Raw genomic sequence first — 23,123 nt, 5'->3', positions numbered from 1 at the left:
CATTCCCTGGCATCTGTCTTTCGCCTGTGTGTGCCTTTGTGTCTATTCTCTATAACTCAGGTGATTAGGCTTAAGTCCCACTCTACTCTAGTATGACCTTATTAACAAAAGAAAACCCCTGTATCCAAATGACTGGGGTTAGAATTTCAATACACACTTTCAGGGAATACAATTCAACCCATAAAAAAATCTTTGTCAGTTTTTTATCATGATAAATTTATTCATTCTTAAGAGCATATATAAAATCCTTTATAAATTTGAACTAAAATTTTCTCAGATTTCTGTTCTCATGCATTTTTTTTTTTTTAAGGAATTAAAATGAGACAATTAAAACACCGTTTGAACTCTAGTTAACAATATACATGGTGAAGTAGGGGAAAGTGTATTCCCCTAAAGTATACTGGTAGAAAGAAAAAAATAGTTTGATGGATGAAAGGATGGGTAGATAAGTGATAAAACAAGTATAGTAAAAATGTTAATGGTAGACTCTAGGTGTTTGTATTTGAGTATTGACTGTAAACTTTTTATAGTTTTGCTATATGCTCGAAAGTTTCCCTAATACTGGGGGGGAGAAGTTATTTTTCTGAGGTGATCAACTTTGAAAGTTATTTCTAGACTTCGATACTGGATGTTACGCTCCTTTTGAAGAGTCTTTTTGGTAAATATTTTTGCTTTTGTTTGCAGAAATTAATCTCAGAACTCCAAAAGCTATTTATGAGTAAAAATGAGACTTACGTGTTGAAATTATGGCCTTTGTTTGTCAGACTCCTTGGAAAGGTAAGGCCTCACTTAGCAATCCACAATTTTACATGCCAGACCATTTCATGTCTTAACTGTCCTTAGTATATCCTATCTTTTGCCTAAGCCAGTTATTTTTTGTTATTATATCTTGTTCAGATTACGTGTGTGTTTTATAGCGTCTTAAAACTGCTAATGTTTTATCTCTTCTTTTTCTCCTGATGTATTGTTTACTTGTCACCATTTTGCCACTTATTCCTTGCTGTTTGACATTTGCATTTGGATCATATGTAATATTTGAAGGGATTTTTGAAGCCATTCAGTTTTTTCGTCAGTCTGTTTTTAATTTTACCTCACTTTTGCCATCCTGTTAGCAGTTACTACCATTTCTACATTTTTTTTTCATTCATCAAGCTTTGGGTTTCCCTTAATTTTAATTTTTCTGGCTATTTTAGTTTATTTGAAAAGGCTGTTTTATTATTTCAGGGTTTAAAATCTCTTGTTTTCTCTTTAATATTTATTACATTTTTTCATATGAATGCGTATTTTTCTAGTTTTCTCTAGTGTTTTAGAAACCTGTGTCATGCATTATCTATTTCATGGGGCTTTGTATGTTTTGTGATCTTGATTTCTGAACATACATACAGTACTCAATTTAAATTCCTAAAACTTTATATAATCTATTGTAACACTTAACACATTTCTCTTTTGTGGCTGATTTGTCTCTTGTCACCCCTGTTAGATTATGGACTCCTTAAGAGCACATTTTAAGTAAATAACTGCATAAATGATGATGGTAGTGCCTATCTTTTGTTTCATGCAAGTAAGTAACTTTTTAATGATTTTTCCCTTTTTTAGACCTTGCATCGCAGTGGGAGTTTCATCAATTCTCTGTTACAGCTGGAAGAACTGGGATTTCGTAGTGGCGCACCCATGATTAAAAAAATAGCTTTTATTGCTTGGAAGAGTTTAATAGATAATTTTGCTTTAAATCCAGGTAATGAACTTTTTTTGTCTATGAATTAATTTTAGTTAAAAACATTGCTTTTGAGTTGATTCCGACTCATAGCAACCCTATAAGACAGTAGAACTCCCCCATTGGTTTCCAAGAAGCGGCTGATAGATTCAAATTGCTGATCTTCTGATTAGCAGCCAAACTCTTTACCACTGCACCTGGGTTGCTAATATAGGGTAGGCCTGTCTAAGTATATTTAGATTTTCAAAATCTAATTAATGGCCCTAGTGGTAATGATGGCGTTGTAGAATATATTACTGATAGACAAAAAACATTGACAGACTGAAAATGTGCCTCCATGTATTCATCTGTAAAAATGAGGATAATGAGAATGCTTGAGCACCTAGAACATTTTTTCAGCCTTGGCACTATTGAAATTTTGGGTTGGATAATTGTTTGTTGTGGGGGGCTTCCCTGCGAATTGTAAGAAGTTTAGTAGTATCCTTGGCTTCTGTCCACTAGATGCTAATAGCATCCTCTCCCAGGCCCCCAGTAATGACAACCAAAAGTATCTGTAGAAATTGCTCAGTGTTCCCTGGTGGGTAAAACTGCCTCTGGCACACAGTGTGTAGTAAGCAGTATCTGTACCTTTTATTTTTGTTGCCATAAGTGTTTTGATCCAACTGTATTGGAGTTTGCCAAAGGTGAACATTTTGGGTTGTGCCAGAGCAGCCTGGTGACTTTTGAGCATTTAAAGTCATGTTCTTGCTATGACAAAAGGACTTACTACACAGCCCATTTTTAAAGTTTAACCTTAAGCTTTTAAATCTTTTTACTGTGTGCTGATTTTATTTTTTCTTAAGATATTCTGTGTAGTGCAAAAAGACTCAAGTTGTTAATGCAGCCTTTGAGTTCCATCCACGTGAGAACAGAGTCTCTGGCATTGACGAAACTAGAAGTCTGGTGGTACTTACTGATGAGACTCGGACCTCATCTTCCCGCGAACTTTGAACAGGTAACATTACAAGTGCTGAGTTCAGTACCTTGTGTGTTTTTTTATTGTGTTCTTAAATTCTTGCCAGCTGAATCTTTTAGCATTATTTTTGCTATGTATTGACCAGAATACACAAACGATCTTTTTCCTGACCCAGAACTTGAGTTTGTTTCCCTCAGAAGATTTTCTCCAGTTGCTCAAAATGCCTTTTTAACCAGCAGAGGCTCAAAAATCTATTCTTACTCTGATACTGTGGAGCCCTTATGGAAGATTGTAAGAAAAAAAAATTTTTTTTTTCTTTTACCACAGGTTTGGAATATAAATGAGGCTAAAATTAGTATTTGTGAAATAGGAATCAATGAAGTACTGCACTGGGTAGATAGTTGAGTCAATTCATTGTTTGTTGATACTGTTAACGGATCATTTAATCCCATCATAGCTTTTTCTAATTTGTTACAAATGATTTCACAAAATTCTTTGGATTTTTATAGTCTTACTGGCATTTAGATAGAAATCTTAATCTTATCTACACTTTTCTTTTTTTGCTACTAAACCTATCAGTTTCTTTTTCTTTTTTTTCCAGTTTGGTCGAAAGGGAGCTAGCTCTTCTGACTTTTTTTATCCTCATCTTTTTCTTGCTTATCTTTTGGAGTTCATTTTACTCTTGGATCTGTAGCCCTTGTTTTATATTTTTGTAAATAACTCTGTAGCAACTGGGTGAATTCTTGAAAAGGAAGATTTATAGTAAATATACTTGAACCATTTTTAGGAAGTTCTTAGTATTTAATATATTAAGGCTTTTAAATTTGAAATAGCATGAAGTAACTGAAAATTGGCATTGATAGTAATATGTAATTGAGATTATAAAGAGTTTTGCAAAATTCTACCATTATAAGGTGTTAGTAGGCTAATCTTACCCAGTTGTCCAACACATTTATTATAATAATTTACTGATTATTATTAAAGTAACTAGCTTTGACAGGTCCTGGAGTGATCTTAGAAATTAGCTTTAAGTTGTCTTAAAAAACTTAGTTACTATTTTCTAGGGTGTTTTTAAAAATGGTTAAAATGAGTCTACCAATAACATGTAAAATTCGGGTAGACATTACTTGGAATAGTTCTTTGTATAATTTTCTGTTTGAGATTTCAAATTTAAGAAAACTACAGTTTTAATAAAAATTTCCATTTTTTAAAAATTTCATTCTGTAGCCTATTTATGCATGGAAACAGCCTATAAACAGATTTCAACATACCAAGAGAATTTACACTGCTTTTTACAAAGAAATTTTAACTTCTAAAAATATGACAATTATGCGTTTTACAGATAGTTTCCCTTTTTTTACCTTAATAGGTTTGTGTGCCTCTGATTCAAAGTACGATAAGCATTGATTCTAACATGTCACCTCAAGGCAGTTCATCTCGTGTAACTTCCCCAAATCTGAATCCTGTGACTCCTGTACACAAAGGTAAGAGGTAGCAGACATACTTGTTTTTCCTTAATGCAGGCTTCATGTGAACCTTTGCAAAGTGCTGTTCACATAAAATGAAGCGTGTCGATATTTGGGGTTCTTTACACAAAATTGATCGTATATATTCTGTTTTTGTTTGGTTTTCTTTATGCAGCAGTGTTTGCTGTTTTAATTGTGTTGTTGTGGCTGCAAAAGTTGAGCTTTTTTCCACTGCATTATGTGAGATGCGTTGCAAGCAAATAACTTTCATTTCAGATTCGAGAATTTTAGAGCTATTAAAAACAGTAGGTCTTAAGCAGATGTAAGAAACGTGGCTTAATGTATATCATTAAAAGACAAATATTTGTTATCTAGAATTTCTTCTATTTTACTATACATTAGAGTGTATAGATTTAGTATTTTCATGTTGGCTCTTCTGGCTCTTGTAAACTTTGTATTTGTTACAGAAATATCTGTACATTAATATTTCTAGGCATATTGTTAAGAATTATCTTGATTTAAATATCTTGTTCGCAGCCTAATGAAATAATTTAATTATTTGGGTTCTCAAAAACTCAGTTTTCATTTGAGAAACAATTTTTTTTTAAGGTGTATTTTATTGAAATTAGTAAGTGGAATATATTCATTTGGGTAGGTAATATGAAATAAGCTTACATAATTACCTTTTTTTTCTTTGAAGGTGCTTCCCCATACGGAGCCCCTGTAACTCCTCGGATGAACTTGAGTTCAAGTTTAGGTGGAATGGCCACAATCCCCTCCATTCAACTTTTGGGACTTGAAATGTTGCTTCATTTTTTGTTGGGTCCTGAAGTCTTGAGTTTTGCTAAGCAAAACAAACTTGCCCTAAGTTTAGGTATTTCATCGTTTTTAAAATATTTTAGTTATTAAAACAGTCCATAACTCAATGCGTTGGAGTAGGGAGAGATGTTGTTTTCCTCGCAGCCAAAATGTTGTGTAATTGTGTACGGAATAAGTATAAATCTTTTTAGTGGAAAATATGCCAGACAATCTGAATTTTTGTTTTAAAAAGTTTATTTCATAAAGCTTTTGTTTTGCATAATCATCTTTTATTCTCCCCCTCTTTTAGAGGCGCTCGAACATCCGTTAATCAGCAGCCCTTCTTTTTTTGGCAAACATGCAAATACACTTATCACTGCTGTCCATGATAGCTTTGTTGCAGTTGGAAAAGATGCTTCTGGTAAATATGAGAAATTTTTTTACTATCTGTTTAGACTTGTATTTGAAAAGAAAATAAGAATGTTTATATAAACGTATAGTACCACCTCTTGTCTGAATTGTGTTCTAAGAGCTTTATGTAGATTCATTTAATGCTCATCGCAATCCTCTGTCTTAGTCCATCTTATATATGAGGAAACCGAGCAACAGTGGAGTTAAATAACTTGTGCAGAGTCACGTAGTAAGTGATAGAGCTGTGATTCAAACCCATGTTCTGTGACTCCAGCATCTGTACCGAAACCCCTGTGTTCTGTAGCCTGTTAAATAATAAGGAAATGGAATTTCAGAAATGAAGTAGCTTGCTGTTTAAGTAGTTGGAAAATGAATCATACAGTTTATTACTAGTGGTCATCAGGTATCCTTGTAAATCTTCAATTGCTTTTCCTTGTCTCTAAAGTGGTAGATGTTCTATACAAAAAATTCAGAAAATATAGATGAAGGAAAAGGAGAAAATAATTACCCTTAGTTACATGACCAAGTGTTAACATGTTACAATTCTTTTAAAAACCACAATTTCTGTAAATAAAAATGAGGTAGTAGTGTTTTATAAACTGATTACAGGAGAATTCTTAAATTACAAGGTATTGCTCTGTTTTTATTTCTTTGGTGTGGGGAGGAAAGGGGAGGGCCTTTGTAGTGAGCTCTACTTCATTTCAAAAGCACTTTTATTTTGTTCGACAGATTCAGTTATCAATGCTGTTTGGAAGGAACTGATTAGCTTGGTGAAGTCAGTTATTGACTCAGGTAAGGAACCGTAGAATAGCATTATTACATTAACCAAGTTTTTTTGCGTAGTACCTAGTGAATTATTTTACTTTCATATATAAAATATATTTTAAAACCATTTTTTATAGTGTCATAGCTTACTTTTAATGTCTAAGCTTTCCAGACTTTAATTTACTTTAAGAGTTTATTGTTGGTTTAGTAAAAAAATTCTTTTCATAGCTTTTTAAAATTTATATTTCACCTCTAAAGATACATGTTTACAACTTCACACCCTCCTTTTGCTCTTCGGTAGGTAACAAAAAAGAGAAACCAGGTTCTGATGTTTTGACCCTCTTACTAAAATCTTTGGAAAGCGTAGTGAAGTCAGAAGTACTTCCTGTATCGAAAACACTGGTAAGTGTAATACCTATGTGTTGAGCTTTAGAAGCCATATTTCAGAATTGAATTTGAAGATATTTGTACAGGTCAGGTTTCTGAAAGTTTTTTTTTTTTTTTACTATATTAAGTATTTATCAGCAATTTAGCCCTTTACTAAGTGCCGTTCTATTGACTTTAGAGCTGTTTGAAATCTTAAGTAGTTCTAACAGCAACTACAAAGATCCTCAATGTGATAAGAAAAAGGATAAGCCATACGGAGAAAATGGGTAAAGAAGATGAAACTTGAAGAAGCACAAGTGTCCACTAATTATATCACGAGATTGTTGAGTAGCACTAATTGTTAGGTTGTGCATTGATTAAAAATATCTGGTGATAGTTTTTATGGCGCGTTTGCTTTTTAAATTAACACTCTTTAACCAAGATAATGAGTATTTTTAGAGTAGCAAGCTTCCCAAAATAAGCTGACAAATGGAATAAACAATACCCTTAAATTCTTTTGGGGTCTGTTTTCTTTATATACCCTGACAATTGATTATGCTGTCTGGCAGGAGCTCTGGAGCAGACTTTATTGGTTTAAGTATTGGTGCACATATTTATTACCTGAATGAACTTGGGCAGTTTATTCTCTTTCTTTTATGTCTGGAATATGTAACCATTACTGTTTCTTATGTAGGTGGAACAGGTATGATTATGAAGAGCTTGATTCTTGTGCGTAGTTGATGGAAATAAATTTGCTATCATTAGTATCATATCCAAAAGTCAGATTTTCTCAGGCCAAAGGAATTATATATTTCTTACATCGTTGATTGTTGAAAAATGTACTACTCTTTATATATTCTTTGTAAAGAGGGGATATAGTAGTAGTTGATTAGATGTGTTGAAACATGCAAAACTTGAGCCAAGCACAAAATGCGTGAGTTAATGTGCCATCCATTATTAGAGTCTGTTTCCAATGAGAATATTTAAAAGCATGTTTTCACTGACAGAACTGATTTGTCATGTTGTTAGATGACTTAAGTTACATAGCTCAGGTTAATATGAGTGTAATATTTTTGAAGGGCAGTTCAGAAGGCTCCATCAGACTTGTTGAGTATATGTTAGACCCAGCTTCTAATTAGTAATCTTTTCAAATACTGATTGTATCTATGTGTATTGATGTGAAAACTCCGTAACAGTAAAATGAAGGTCAGTTGCAGAGTATCTCACAGTATATTATTAATGGTTTTAAAGCCTAACTCAGGAAGTTAAAAGATATAAGGTCTCTGAAAATTTAGGAGATGCTCTTGAAAAATAGATGTCAAACTGATAACATTGATTATTTCTGGAGATAAAGGCTGCTATTTTACTTTGTAAGCTAATGTGGATGTATTCACAGTAATATATAAACATTACTTGCAATAAATTGTTAAAATATATAGACTTTTAGTAAGTATATTATTATTTTTATGACTAATTCTACTTTAAATCTTTTCTCTTTCGTAGGTCCTCATGGAAATTACAATTAAAGGACTTCCTCACAAAGTGTTAGGTTCACCAGCATATCAGGTTGCTAATATGGATATTCTTAATGCAAGTATCTTAAATGTAATGGCATGATTAGATCAGCAAAAAAAAAAAAAAAAAAATTTTTTTCATGGTATTTCTCTTTCTTAAGGAGAAATCTGAATTGAAAATTAAAATGAAAAAAAAAGTATAGGACTTTAAATAATGTTGACCATGTTTAAAGGCGAAAACTAACAGATACAGAGAAATAATATGGTGTGTGAAAAATGAAAATATTTTCTAGATTAAGGTCTCCAGAGAAACGTTTTCTATTTGTATAATAGTGCTGGTTACTATTATTAATTTTGGAAGTTTTGAAATATTAACTTCGTCATGTGAAATGTATTTAAATATCTGCAGGAAATAGGTATTGTGGGTCCAGCAAGTTTTAAGTTAGCATTCTTTTTATGTCTAGAATCTCTAGTCATTACCCTGTTTCTCATGTAAGTGGAACAGGTATGATTATAAAGAACTGGATTTTTGTGTGTAGTTCGTGGAAACAAATTTGCTATCGTTATTGTCATATACAAAAGTCAAATTTTCTCAGGCTAAAGGGATTATATAGTTGATTGTAGAAAAAAGTGTACTACTATTTGTAATGAGAAGATTGCATCTTCTGCCTTCTTTCTTCAGGGAACACCTGCTTTGTTCTTAATTCAGTTAATTTTCAACAGTAATCTTTTGGAATGTGGTATAACAAATGAAAGGTAAGTTTGTAACTTAAGCAAACTGTTCTTGCAGTTTATCTTGGAAAGGTTGTTAGATAGTGAATGAGATTCTTTTTCTTTAGAGTTATATACTATTGTTACACAACCCGTTGCCGTCGAGTCCGTTCTGACTCATAACAACTCATAAAGAGTAGAACTGCCCTATAGAGTTTCCAAGGAGCGCCTGGTGGATTCGAACTACCAGTCTTTTGGTTAGCAGCCAAACTCTTAACCACTACAGCACCAGAGTTTCCATTGGCAATTGTTACACAAGTTTGTTTTTGTTCTTTAAATCAAACAGAGTAGGACTTGGAATTCATCACTCCTTGTTTCCTTATCAGTTATTTTAAAGGTTTTTGTTTGTCGTTCTGCAAAAAGTTCAGGTTAATGCATTGTTCAGTGTTTTTTTTTTTTCCAGGTTCTTTCTCAATCTGGAAACACTTGTAGGTTGTGTTCTTTCTGGTCCAACCTCCCCATTAGCTTTCAGTGACTCTGTTTTAAATGTTATTAATCAAAATGCAAAGCAGTTGGAAAACAAGGAACATCTCTGGAGAATGTGGAGTATTATTGTCAGCCCATTAACTGAATTGATTAATCAGGTATGAAATAAATCTGGTGCACATTTCTCCCTAAATTTAATTTTTTTTTTTTTTTTTGGTGTCAGAGTACATGGGGTAAATGAATAGAAGACGACATCTAATATTTTTTTCTTGTGGGAATGGTAAATTTTTCTGTTGTTTGGATTGTTTTTTTTTATTGCATTTCTGCTTTATTGTTCAAGAAAGTATAACTTAATCGAAACAAATCAGTTCCATTTTTCTCCAGTAGTGACTATAAAATTAGAAGACTCACAGATGATACCTGATACATACAAATTTTCGTATTTATGTCTTGGGTTCTTTCAGTAGTTGTCTAATGGGGAATAGTAATGGTCATCTTGACTAGATTATGTATTCTCATGATCAAGTCATGCTAGTAAGTACCTCAAAGCCATAGCATTCCCCGAAATTTAGGAATCTGTTGAGAGTTGACTAATGCTCAAATTGGAACATTTACAGAAGTGGCAATATTGGCAGGATATGGAGCACAAGTTCAGTCACTATTTGTGGTTCATCAGCTGCTTTATATCATTCAGTAGAAACATTTTGGGGCTGGTTCTGCTGTAACTGAAATGAAATGAAATAATATATTAATAGCACAGCAGCTTTTCTCAAGCTTTCATACTATTTAACTTAATCTTTTGGAGGAAAAAAAAAAAAGCTTACTTTCCTAAATATATTGCATTCCTAAATGCTTGAAGGATAGCAGAGGCTCTTTTTATAAGCCCTTGCATGAATGCTACCCTGTATGTACAGTAAAAGATTTTGGAGTTGTCTCCGGGTTTGTTTTTAGAACTTAAACATAATTAAGATATGTTACTACCTAGCACTAGAATTAGATGGTAATTTGTCTAACTTCATTACTTTTCTTATTTCAGACTAATGAAGTGAATCAAGGTGATGCCTTAGAACATAATTTTAGTGCCATCTATGGTGCACTGATTTTACCAGTAAAGCATATTTTTTCAGTACAGAAATTTCCAATGGTAAGGCAGTGTCAATTTATTTTTGAGGAATTTGCGTTGCTTCTGAGAACTTTATTTCACCCTTTATAATGAGTTCCTATATTGGTTTTTCCTAAAATAGCACTTCTTATGACTGAGTTATTGGCTTAGGGATAGGAAAATGATGAAAGAAGAAAGAAGTTACTTTTGACTTTCTTGATAACTGCTGGTATTTCAGCATTATTACAGTTTTTCAGTTAAAACTGTTTGTGGGGGGATTGTCACTACCCTAGCCTCTTCTATGACACATAAAATGTTACGGTGTTTTCGGAAACATTAATGATGTCTTCTGGTAGGCGTTTGATACATAGGTATACTTTGCTTTAATTTTTTTTTTATTGTTAGGCCACCATGAAAAGCTTACTTAGAACTTGGTCAGAATTATATCGAGCATTTGCCCGCTGTGCTGCTTTGGTGGTGACTGCAGAAGAGAATTTGTGCTGTGAGGAACTTTCTTCCAAGATACTGTCCAGTTTGAATGATGAAGGCCTTTCGGTGAGTTCTGTCTCAATACTGACCTTTCTGTATTTAAGGGAATTTTTTTTTTTAAATAAATGATAACACTTGGGAAATGTAATTTACTAGTGCTTTTAATTTATAAGTGATTTAGTATCTTAGTTATGTACTGCTACTGTAATACAAATACCACAAATTGGGTGGCTTTAAAGAACAGAAGTTTCTTTCCTCGCAGTAGTGGAGGCTAGAAGTCCAAATGCAGGGGTCTCAGCTGTATAGATTCTTTCCTTGTCAGTAGCCTAAGTCATTCCTTGGCATTGCTTGGCTTGTAGATAATCCTCCCATGGCATCTGTCTTCTGTTTTGCATGTCTCTGTCTTTTCTGCTCTTTTATAACTAAGAAGTGATTAGGTGTAGGACCCACCTTAGGTGCCCTGCTGGCACAGCAGTTAAGAGCTTGACTGCTAACCAGAGGGTCGGCAGTTCAAATCCACCAGCCGCTCCTTGGATAACCCATGGGGCAGTTCTACTCTGTCCTTTAGAGTCGTTATGAGTTAGAATCAATTCAACAACAAGAACAGTTACTAGGTATGATCTAATTAATTAATTAAAGGAAAATCCTGTTTCCAAACAAGATCACATCCACAGATACGGGGGCCAGGAATTCATTACATTGTGGGGGGGGGGCGGGGGAGACACAATTCAAGCTGTGATACTAAGTTAATGTAGAAAAAAATACAGCTTCCTGTAATAGTTTTGTACCTGAGCACCCTGGGTCTGTGTTTTCAGGACCATTAACAGTGAGGCTCTTTTACTACTTTAATTATCGTGCACCAGCTTGTACTGTGCCATTCTAGATTAATAATACAAGGCCCTTGCTATCATGGACCTGTGCTCTTATATCTGTCTGTTAGTTCTTTTATGTGTAACTTTTCTTCATTCCTTGAAAAAAAAAAAAATGTGTTAATGTAATCTTGAATTTTCTTCTAGTAAAAGATTCTCTTGCCCTAAGGTAAAATTTATTCTCGAAATTTCCCCCTGGTACATTAGTTGACTTTGTTGCAGGTATTTTTGTTTTAATTATAAAAGTAACACTGGTTTGTAATAAGAAAAAATCAATCCCCTTGAAAGTTTGGGGATTAAAAATGTAGATCCCTATCCACTTCTCCCTTCAATAAAAAGGCGACTACTGTTCGCTATGAGTCAGAATCAACTCCATGGCAGTGGCTTACTGTCAACAGTATTGTGTGTATCATTCTAGAACAGACCTTTGTATTTATACATTTAACGTACATATTAAAACTTGCAAGTGTGTGCCAATACAGTGTTCTTCCCAATGAAATCCTATTTGTTACTCTGAAGCATGCTTTTCTATAAAATACTGTGTTGACTTTCTTTGCCAGTCAGTCCATATAGCTCTATTGTTTGTTTCAGCTGCTTCCTGTTGCGTAGTGTTCGGTAGTATGACTGTACCATAATTTGGAACTGTTTGTTTTTAGGACATTTTGGTTGTTTCCAGTTATTTACTATTGCAAATAAAATTGTGATAAGCATCCTGATACTTGTCTTCACATACAAGCCTTTTTTTTCCTATGGGCATTACTGGTATAGGATTTATTGTGCTTGTTTCGTCTACATCTTCCGTAATCCTGGCACAGATTTTAATCTGAGGAATAACAAAGTAAAAATATATTTTGTTAACTTACTGTAAAGATTCAGACAACATTTTTCTGTTGTATAGATCAAAATGTACAGGTTCCCTTTCCCACGTACCTCTGTTCTCGCCAGTGGTAACCACTATCAGTAGCTAGATAGTTATCTTTTCAGAATCTTCTTTTAGTGCATTTGTATGTACTCCCTCTTTTTAAACGTAAGCACAATTCCGATTATTGTATTTTGATAGTACAGTGACGTTTAAAAAATAGAGATAAGATCTTGTCGTTCTTAAAACTCCTGTAGCTCTTAACTGCATTTGCAATAAAATCCAAACTGCTGCAGTTGCCTATGAGATGCCTGAATGAAGTCTCTTAACGATTCCTTCTTCAACAGGGACTTCCTGAGCAGTTTTTATCTTAACTGTTGTTGTTAGATGCCGTCGAGTCGGTTCCGACTCACAGCGACCCTGTGCCCAACAAAACGAAACACTGCTCGGTCCTGCACCATCCTTAAAATCGTTGTTATGCTTGAGCTCATTGTTGCAGCCACTGTGTCAGTCCACCTCATTGAGGGTCTTCCTCTTTTCCTCTGACCCTGTACTCTGCCAAGCATGATGTCCTTCTCCAGGGACTGATCCCTCCTGACAACATGTCCAAAGTATGTAAGACGCAGTCTCGCCATCCTTGCTTCTAAGGAGCATTCTGGTTGTACTTTTCTAAGACAGATTCGTTCGTTCTTTGGCAGTCCATGGTATATTCAATATTCTTTGCCAGCACCACAATTCAAAGGCGTCAACTATTCTTCAGTCTTCCTTATTCATTGTCCAGCTTTCACATGCATATGATGCAATTGAAAATACCATGGCTTGGGTGAGGCACCTTAGTCTTCAGGGTGACATGTTCGCTCTTCAACACTTTGAAGAGGTCCTTTGCAGCAGATTTGCCCAATGCAACGCGTCTTTTGATTTCTTGACTGCTGCTTCCGTGGCTATTGATTGTGGATCCAAGTGAAATGAAATCCTTGACAACTTTAATCTTATCTCCGTTTATCATGATGTTGCTCATTGGTCCAGTTGTGAGGATTTTTGTTTTCTTCATGTTGGTGTAATCCGTACTGAAGGCTGTGGTCTTTGATCTTCATTAGTAAGTGCTTCAAGTCCTCTTCACTTTCAGCAAGCAAGGTTGTGTCATCTGCATAACGCAGGTTGTTAATGAGTCTTCCTCCAATCCTGATGCCCCATTCTTCTTCATATAGTCCAGCTTCTTGTATTATTTCTTCAGCATACAGATTAAATAGGTATGGTGAAAGAATACTACCCTGCCGCACACCCTTCCTGACTTTAAACCAATCAGTATCCCCTTGTTCTGTCCGAACAACTGCCTCTTGATCTGTGTAAAGGTTCCTCGTGAGCACAATTAAATGTTCTGGAATTCCCGTTCTTCGCAGTGTGGTCCATAGTTTGTTATGATCCACACAGTCAAATGCCTTTGCATAATCAATAAAACACAGGTAAACATCCTTCTGGTATTCTCTGCTTTCAGCCAGGATCCGACTGACATCAGCAATGGTATCCCTGGTTCCATGTCCTCTTCTGAAACCGGCCTGAATTTCTGGCAGTTCCCTTTTGATATACTGCTGCAGCCATTTCTGAATGATCTTCAGCAGAATTTTGCTTGTGTGTGATATTAATGATATTGTTCTATAATTTCCACATTCGGTTGGATCACCTTTCTTGGGACTAGGCGTAAATATGGATCTCTTCCAGTCAGTTGGCCAGGAAGCTGTCTTCCATATTCCTTGGCATAGATGAGTGAGCACCTCCAGCGCTACATCTGTTTGTTGAAACATCTCAATTGATAATCCATCAATCCCTGGAGCCTTGCTTTTCGCCAATGCCTTCGGAGCAGCTTGGACTTCTTCCTTCAGTACCATCAGTTCCTGATCATATGCCATCTCTTGAAATGGTTGAATATCGACTAATTCTTTTTGGTATAATGAGTCTGTGTATTCCTTCCATCATCTTTTCATGCCTCCTGCATCATTTAATATTTTCCCCATGGAATCCTTCACTGTTGGCAACTCGAGGCTTGAATTTTTTCTTCAGTTCTTTCAGCTCGAGTAACGCCGAGCGTGTTCTTCCCTTTTGGTTTTCCATCTCCAGCTCTTTGCACATTAAATTATAGTACTTGATTTTGTCTTCTCAAGAGGCCCTTTCTTTTATTTCATCAATTCTTCCTTTTGCTTTAGCTGCCTGACGCTCAAGAGCAAGTTTCAGAGTCTCCTCTGACATCCACCTTGGTCTTTTTTTTCTTTCCTGTCTTTCAGTGACCTCTTGTTTTCTTCATGAATGATGTCCTTGACGTCATCCCACAACTAATCTGGTCTTCGGTCACTACTGTCCAATGCGTCAGATCTCTTCTTGAGATGGTCTCTAAATTCAGGTGGGATATACTCAAGGTCATGTTTTGGCTCTCGTGGACTTGCTCTGATTTTCTGCAGTTTTAGCTTGAACTTGCATATGAGCAATTGGTGGTCTGTTCCACAGTCAGCCCCTGGCCTTGTTCTGACTGATGATATTGAGCTTTTTCATCGTCTCTTTCCACAGTTGTAGTCAGTTTGATTTCTGTGTGTTCCATCTGGCGAGGTCCACGTGTACAGTCGCCGTTTATGTTGGTGTAAGAAGGTGTTTGCAATTAGGAAGTCGTTGGTCTTGCAAAATTCTATCATTCGATCTCTGGCATTGTTTCTATCACCAAGGCCATATTTTCCAACTACTGATCCTTCTTTGTTTCCAACTTTCGCATTCCAATCACCAGTAATTATCAATGCATTTTGATTGCATGTTCGATCAATTTCAGGCTGCAGCAGCTGATAAAAATCTTCCATTCATCTTTGGCCCTAGTGGTTGGTGTGTAAATTTGAATAATAGTCGTATTAACTGGTCTTCCTTGTAGGCGTATGGATATTATCCAATCACTCATAGCGCTGTACTTCAGGATAGATCTTGAAACATTCTTTTTAATGATGAATGCAACACCGTTCCTCTTCGAGTTGTCATTCCCAGCATAGTAGACTATATGATTGTCCGATTCAAAATGACCAATACCAGTCCATGTCCTAATGCCTAGGATATTGATGTTTATGCATTCCATTTCATTTTTGACGATTTCCAATTTTCCTAGATTCATACTTCGTACATTCCCGGTTCCGATTATTAATGGATGTTTGCAGCTGTTTCTTCTCATTTTGAGTCATGCCACATCAGCAAATGAAGGTCCCGAAAGCTTTACTCTATCCACATCATTAAGGTCGACTCTACTTTGCGGAGGCAGCTCTTCCCCAGTCATCTTTCGAGTGCCTTCCAACCTGGGGGACTCATCTTCCAGCACTGTATCAGACAATGTTCCGCTGCTGTTCATAAGGTTTTCACTGGCTAATGTTTTTCAGAAGTAGACTGCTGGGTCCTTCTTCCTAGTCTGTCTTAGTCTGGAAGCTCAGCTGAAACCTGTCCTCCATGGGTGACCCTGCTGGTATCTGAATACCGGTGGCATAGCTTTCAGCATCACAGCAACACACAAGCCCCCCCAGTACAACAAACTGACAGACACGTGGGGGTTTTATCTAATGAAGCTTGTTAATTTCTGTCATAACAACTTGTTTCCTTTTTGACACTTACCTCAAAATTACTTATTTGTATACTTCATTGTTACTTCGCCTCCACTCTTATGAGGTTAGAGACCTTGTCTTTCTTGATGGTATATATCCCTGACTTCTGTCTAAACAAAGACAGTAGATAAATAGTTTGTTGAATGCTTTTTTAACTGGTAGGGAGAGTTTGACCCTTAATTTTAATCTTTAAAAATTTTCTTTGCTCAATTTGCACCTTTGTTCCCTTTCAGAAGAAATTGAGTCTTGTCCAGTTCTGTGAAATGTCTTGTTGAGATTTTGCTCAGCATTGATTGCACTGAATTCATAGATTAGTTTGGAGAAGAATTTACACTTTTAAAATATTGAATGTGTTCATGTATTTAGATCTTTTAAAATTAATCTCAGTTGCATGGTTTTTGTTAGTTTTTAAGCTGTTGTTTTTGGATACTATAAACAGGTTTCTCCCCTCATGCAATTTCTACTTCGTTGTTGCTAGAGGTTATAAAATGTATTGCTAATGTATTTCCTTATATTGAACCAGTCTTGTGTTCTTGGGATACCCTTCTTAGTCAGTGATATCCTTTTTTAGAACACTGTAGGATTAAGGTTTTAAATATTTGGCATATATGTTCATTAGTGAGATTTTCCAGTTTTAATAGTGCAGTGATCGTAACCTCTTAGAATGATTTAGTAAGTGTAACTTTTCCTGTGTTCTCTGCCAATTTAAATAGTGTAAGAAAAATGTCGTATCTGTACTTAATATTGCCCTTTTTTGTTCTTAAGTCTTATTCCTGTTTTATTGGTCAGACTAGAGTTGCTAATCAAAGACTAGTCTATTTTAAGTCTTTAAAAGAACCAGCATTTCATTTTATTTTATTGATCATCACTGCAGCTGTTTATTTTTCTTTGTCATTACTTAGATGCAGGTATGGATAACCCAGTTATAGCAGGTTGTGCTTTTTTACTTGGCTGAAGTGCACAATTTCACCACTTCAAAGTGACATTGATTGAAGATATGGTAAAGCTCATGTGAAATTATGCATTTCAGATTGGTAAGAAAACACAATTAAGCCTGTGTGTACCTTGCTTCCTGGTTAATCTGCCTGTGCTTATGTGCATTGACACTTTTTGTTTCTGTTGTTTTCTGGGTTCTTACTCTAGCTTAAGTGTGAAAGTCTAGGGTTTTTGTTTGTTATTTTATCTTTTCCAAACTATGCACTCAGACTAGTATTCTAGTGATAATCATGTAGAACATTTATTTTGGTGTGTTTTGTTTTAGCATCAGGCAGTTTAGAAGGGTGCTTTTTAATTGAAGAGACTAGTTTTAGTGACTTTTCTGTCATTAATTTCTGGTTATATTGTTTTATGATAATACACATTGTATGTATTAGGATTCTTTGTATGATTTTTAATTTTGAAATTTGTTCTCTACATTATAATTCCTTGTGGTAGTTTTATATTGGTAAGTTTCTGGGAGCAGTAAAGTGTTTCCTTGATTGTAAATTTGATGTATTTTAGCATGCTTACTACATATTTTGGTGATACATTGTCATACATAAAGATTGATCGCTATTAAGTCTTCAAATTTGACAGAAGAATATAAGTTTAAAGAGTAGTATTTGGAAAAAAAACAAATAGGATGCATAATGTTGAAAACATGAGGAAAAAACTAGATTATAGTAAGTAAAGAGAACAACAACAACAAAGATGTTGAGGATAAGAACATGGTTACTTTTGAACTGGTAGAATTCAAGAAAAAGGTGATAGTAAGGGACATTATGCTACCATGAAACTACTAAGGTCAGTAAATAGAACACTGCCAGTGCTCAGAAGCAAGAGCCCTTGGCATTTTGAATCACAACATGCTCTTTCCATAGAGAGAACCACTATCCTGACTTTTTTTGATAATAATTTGTGTTTTCCTTTGTATTTTTATTACATGTGCATACACGTAGTATACATTTGTTTAGCTTTGTTCCTTTTTTGAATTTTATATGAATAATACCATACTGGGTGTCTTTTGGTTCATTGTTAGGGTTGGAAGAGTCATCCATGTTGTGTTCAGCCGTGTTCATTTTCATTGTTTTATAGCATTCCATTGTATCAATTTAAGATTTTCTTTTTATGTATCTTTATTTTTACGTTTCTGGGTCTTACGTAGCATATAGTACGGGAATTTGTGTTTTAGTAAGTATATTTAGCCCTTTCATATATAGTAAGAAATAGAGTATATGGTCTTATTCTTGACATCTTGTTTCTGTTTTGTTTTAGTTTTCTCTTTACTTATAAATCCAGTTACTTTTTTAATAATTTATTTTTGTTGTTATTGAAACCCCAGCAAAAACATACACCCATTCAAGTTTCTACATGTACATTTCAGTGACATCAATCACATTCAAGTTGTGCAACCATTCTCACACCCTCCCTTTCAGAGTTGTTCCTCCCCCATGAACATAAACTCACTGCCCCCTAAGGTTCCTATCTAATCTTTCAGGTTACTGTAGTCAGTTTGATCCCTTGTAGCTTGATCTTAAAAGGGCATTGTGCTCAAGGCAGAAATTCTTTACTAGTTAAGCTAAACTACTGTTTGGTTTTAAGAAGATTTCAGGGAATGTTTTTGTTTTAATGTTTAAAGATTGTCTTAGGGCAGTAGTTTCAGGGGTTCATCCATCCTCCATGGTTCCAGAAAGTCTGAGAATATGGAATTCTGTTCTTCATTTTTCCCCTTTTTGATCAGGATTCTTCTGTAGAGTTGTCAATCAAGATGTTCAGTAGTGGTAGCCAGGCACATCCAGTTTTTCTGGTCTCATGGCAAAGGAGACAGTTTTTATCAGTCAAGTTTTCTTCTAGTGTTTTTGACATGTTTATATATGTAGGCAAACATGTTTTTTTCCCCAACTACTACTCTTAAGAATTTGAACTTAAATTTTTCTGTCAGGTTTCAAGAGTTAAATATCCATGACGTTGTACTTTAAGAAGTGAAGACCTTGGCATGAGTTCACTTCCCCACAAATTTTTCCCTGCCTTGTCACTTTCCAGGTTTTATTGAAAGATCTGAATTTTAGTTTCAGTTACTATATTGTTATATAGGATGTATAAAGTCTGGAAAAAAAAATTGTTTTTGAAGATTGCAGGCGCTGGTGACAAGATTACACATACATATTTGCATGTTTTGTGCCATATTACATTAAACATAAGATTTTGTTGTTCAGCTTTTGTTTCTTATATCCCATTTTTTGCCCCTGGTTTCGCTTTACCATATTTTATTCTTTAAGAAAAAAGAAATAATTGGCACCTAACTTTAGATGCATGACTGTTTGGTCCCCTTCCCATACTTAATCGTTTGGCTAGTTGTAAGTTTTAGGTTTCTGAAAATTTATATCACAGAATTTTGAAGTAAAGAGATTGTTCAGTTGTTAATGGCTTCTGTTGCAAATGTACAGTCTGAAGTAGTCTTTTTTTTTTTTTAACTGTAAAGTTTAGAATTTTTCTCCTGTCTTGGAGTTTAGACGTTTTACCAGAATGTGTCTTGGGAGATCTGTTTAATTCAACTTTAAGTACTGGTTGAACCCTTTTAATCTAAAGAACTGTGCCTTCATCTCAGGAAATTGTCGTCTTTTGGTAGTCCCGTTTTTCTCTTTCTGGAGTAGTTTTCGAACTTGTGGGCTTGTCTTCTATGTCCCTTACCTCTCTTTTTCCAACATCTGTTTGTGTGTGTGTTTTAAATGTTGAGATGTTTTATACTGGTTTCGTTTTTACATTTAATTTTTTTAATGGATATGTTTTCCCTCTGCCTCTGAGGATTTTCTTCTGTTTCTGGTTATCAGTTCTTTACTCATGAATTAGTTCTGTTGGTTTTTGGCATACCTTCATGTTGCTGGGCCTTGTCATGAATGTGTATATTTGTCAATAAAGACTCATACCAATGATAATAGTAGCTGGAATTTATTTCCCAACCCAAGAGAGAATCCCTTTTTGTCTGCAAATTCTGGTTACAGCCATCCTTGACCTTGTGGTTGTAAACAGGGAGGAAACACCAGAAACTTTGTTTTTTTTTTTTCCTATGAATGTGTAGCTTGTCTTTTGGACTGACCATCCACATGGTTTTCATAGGTTAACTGAGGCACTGTCTTGTTTCTGTGGCTCTTATACCCAGTGTGGGAGACTGTCTTTGGGTGCAGACATGTGAATTAATGAAATGGACAGGTGGGAAGAATGGAGAATAAAGGGAGGTGGAAAAACTAGTGCAATTTTTTCATAGATCTTTAATATCATTAGTCTTTTAATTACTTATTTGACTATTTACAGGGTTTATAAAGAACCTTATTCTGCATCTTGTTAATAAAATAGTTCACGATTTTGACGGTGTTCTGTTTGACTTATGGGGCTGGGATTTCCTTTTTAGTCTGTTTCTCTCCTTCCCCCTCTTCAAAAAAATTTCCAGGAAGTGTTTGGTGCTTGTGTTTATTTTTTATAATATTTTATCGTATTTTTGGTGGAAGTTTACACAGCAAATTAGTTTCCCATTTAACAATTTTTATACAAATTGTTCTGTGACATTGGTTACAATTTTCATATGTGTCAGCATTCTCATTATTTCCGTTCTGATTGTTCCATTTACATTTATCTAGCTTCCGTACCTCCCCCTGCCCCTACCTCTTTTCCTTCTCATCTTTGCTTTAGTGTAAAAGTTGACCGTTTGATCTCATATAGATGATTTTATAGATGGGCTCAGTACTCACTGGTGATACGGTTTATTTTATGATCCAATCTGTTACTTAGCAGAAAGGTGACCTCTTGGGGTAGTTTCAGTTCCAGGTTTAAATGGTGTCTCAGGGCAACAGTCTCAGGGGTTCCTCTGTTTTCTACCAGTCCAGTAAGTCTGGACTTTTTTAAGAATTTGAGTTTTGTTCCACATTTTTCTACCAGTCTATCTGAGACCATCTGCTTTGTCCCTGGTCAGAATGATTGGTAGTGGTACCTGGGCACTGTCCAGTTCTTCTAGTCTCAGGATAGATGAGGATGTGATTCGTGTGGGTGATAAACCCTGTAGAGTAGTTTCTTGTTTGAGTCCTTGGTTTCCTTCTTTCTCTTTGCTCCAGACAAGTAGAGACTGATAGTTGTATCTTAGACAGTGCTCATACACTTTTAAGACCCCAGACGCTACTCACATGAGTAGGATGTAGAATGTAAACTTTATAAACTATGTTACACCAGTTGACCAAGTTGTTCTATGAGACTATGGTACTAAACCTTCAAATGCAGTAAAACCAATCCCTTGAGGTGTTTGGTTATGTCTAGGAAGTATCCATAACTGTGCCCTCTTTGTGCTTTATGTTATATATGAGTGTATATGTAGCACACACACGTGTAGTTGCATATGCATACAGATAACACCTATACGTGCACATGCATATACCCACATATGCCTTCCTATACACGTATCCGCGTATGTATCTACCTATGTAACCACCTGTATTTTTTTATTATTTGTCGTGTTTGCAAAATTGTGTGTTACAGCATTTATCAGAAACATCCTTTATTCTTGTGTACTTCTTGGTCTAGTTGTACAGACTCACATTCGGTATTGCCTTTCCCATTACCGAAAATAACAAGTGTCTGCTATCTAGAAAGTGATGCCCCCTCCCATATAAATGCCCCCATACAGAATAATGTTGCTTTCTGTATGTATATCATCTTTTCATAAAAGCGCAATCACGAAATATTTAATACTTGTCCTTTTGTGATTGACTTACTTTGCTCAGGATAATGCCGTCCAGATTGATCATGTAATGTTTCAAGAACTCATCATCATTCTTTAAAGGTGTGTAGTATTCCGCTCTTGGTATGTACCACAGTTTGTTTATACATTCATCCGTTAATGGGCACTTAGGCTGTTTCCATCTTTTGCTATTGTGATTAATGCTGCAGTGAGCATAGGTGCGCATATGTCTATTCATGTCACTGTTCTTAGATTTCTAGGATATATATCTAGAAGTGGGATTGGTGGATCTTAAGGGATCTCTATTTATAGCTTTTTGAGGAAGTGTTTTACTGTTTTCCATAGTGGTTGTACCATTTTACAATCCCATCAGTGGTGGATAAGAGTTCCAGTCTCCCAACAACCTCACCAGCATTTGTTGTTTTCTGCATTTTTTTGTTTTTGATCAGTGCCATTTTTGCAGGGGTGGGATGGTAGCTCGTTCTGGTTTTGATTTGCATCTCTCTAACGGCTAATGAGGAGCCTTGGCACAGTGGTTAAGTGTTTGGCTGCTAACCAAAAGGTCTGCAATTTGAATCTACCAGTTGCTCCTTGGAAACCCTGTGGGGCAGTTCTACTCTGTCCTGTAGGGTCACTATGAGTTAGAATTGACTTGATGGCAACAGGTTGTTTGTTTGTTTTTAATGGCTAATGAAAGAAGCCCTGGTTGCGCAGTGGTTGAAGCACTTGACTGCTAACCTCACCATCAGTGGTTCGAACCCACCTGCTCTTCAGCAGGAAGAAGATGTGGCAGTCTGCTTCCATAAAGATTTACAGCCTTGGAGACCCTACGGAAACAGTTAATTGCTCTGTCCCATAGGCTGGCTATGAATTGGTATCAACCTGACAGCAGTAGGTTTGGGTTTGAAATGGCTAATGATCCTGAATATCTTTTCGTGTGTTTGTTGGCTGCTTGAATATCTTTGATATAGTGTCTGTTCATGTCCTTTTGCCCGTTTTTTATTGGATTGTCTTCTTGTTGTTGGGTTTTTGAAGTTTTCTGTGTATTTTAGGGATTAGACCCTTATCAGATACATTGTTACCAAAGATTTTTTCCCTGTCTGTGGGATCTCTTTTTACTCTTTTGATATAGTCTTTTGCTGAGCTTAAGTATTTCATTTTTAGGAGGTCCCAGCTGTCTAGTTTGCCTTCTGTTGTTCATGCGTTTGTAGTTTAATCATGTATTTTTAAAGTGAATTAGGTACCATAGTTGCTTCTAGGAACTTTATAGTTTTAGCTTTAACATGTAGGTCTT

The 23,123-nt window shown here is 35.4% G+C and overlaps 1 protein-coding gene across 6 annotated transcripts in view; it reads left to right on the top strand.

The window, feature by feature from the left end:
• Window positions 1-23,123, top strand: part of RIF1 (replication timing regulatory factor 1) — a 58,319-nt gene that overhangs the window by 8,334 nt on the left and 26,862 nt on the right. For 4 of the 6 annotated variants that reach the window (XR_010322316.1, XM_064287166.1, XM_064287167.1 and 1 more), the window contains exons 8-20: window positions 685-777; window positions 1,597-1,735; window positions 2,557-2,708; window positions 4,039-4,153; window positions 4,836-5,009; window positions 5,244-5,354; window positions 6,074-6,136; window positions 6,411-6,511; window positions 7,979-8,065; window positions 8,672-8,745; window positions 9,164-9,344; window positions 10,223-10,330; window positions 10,694-10,843. Coding sequence is in view for 5 of the 6 variants with exons in the window: in XM_064287166.1 (XP_064143236.1) it covers window positions 685-777; window positions 1,597-1,735; window positions 2,557-2,708; window positions 4,039-4,153; window positions 4,836-5,009; window positions 5,244-5,354; window positions 6,074-6,136; window positions 6,411-6,511; window positions 7,979-8,065; window positions 8,672-8,745; window positions 9,164-9,344; window positions 10,223-10,330; window positions 10,694-10,843 (1,548 nt within the window). In the remaining variant the exon portion in view is untranslated. The remainder of the gene's footprint in view (window positions 1-684; window positions 778-1,596; window positions 1,736-2,556; window positions 2,709-4,038; window positions 4,154-4,835; window positions 5,010-5,243; window positions 5,355-6,073; window positions 6,137-6,410; window positions 6,512-7,978; window positions 8,066-8,671; window positions 8,746-9,163; window positions 9,345-10,222; window positions 10,331-10,693; window positions 10,844-23,123) is intronic. The other 2 variants (XM_064287165.1, XM_064287168.1) reach the window with 2 other exon arrangements.

This window comes from Loxodonta africana, chromosome 6 (assembly GCF_030014295.1).
Source record: "Loxodonta africana isolate mLoxAfr1 chromosome 6, mLoxAfr1.hap2, whole genome shotgun sequence".
NCBI classification, from domain to species: Eukaryota; Metazoa; Chordata; class Mammalia; order Proboscidea; family Elephantidae; genus Loxodonta; species Loxodonta africana.
Note: the sequence above shows the minus strand (reverse complement) of the source record. Positions and strands in the feature narration are given on the sequence as shown.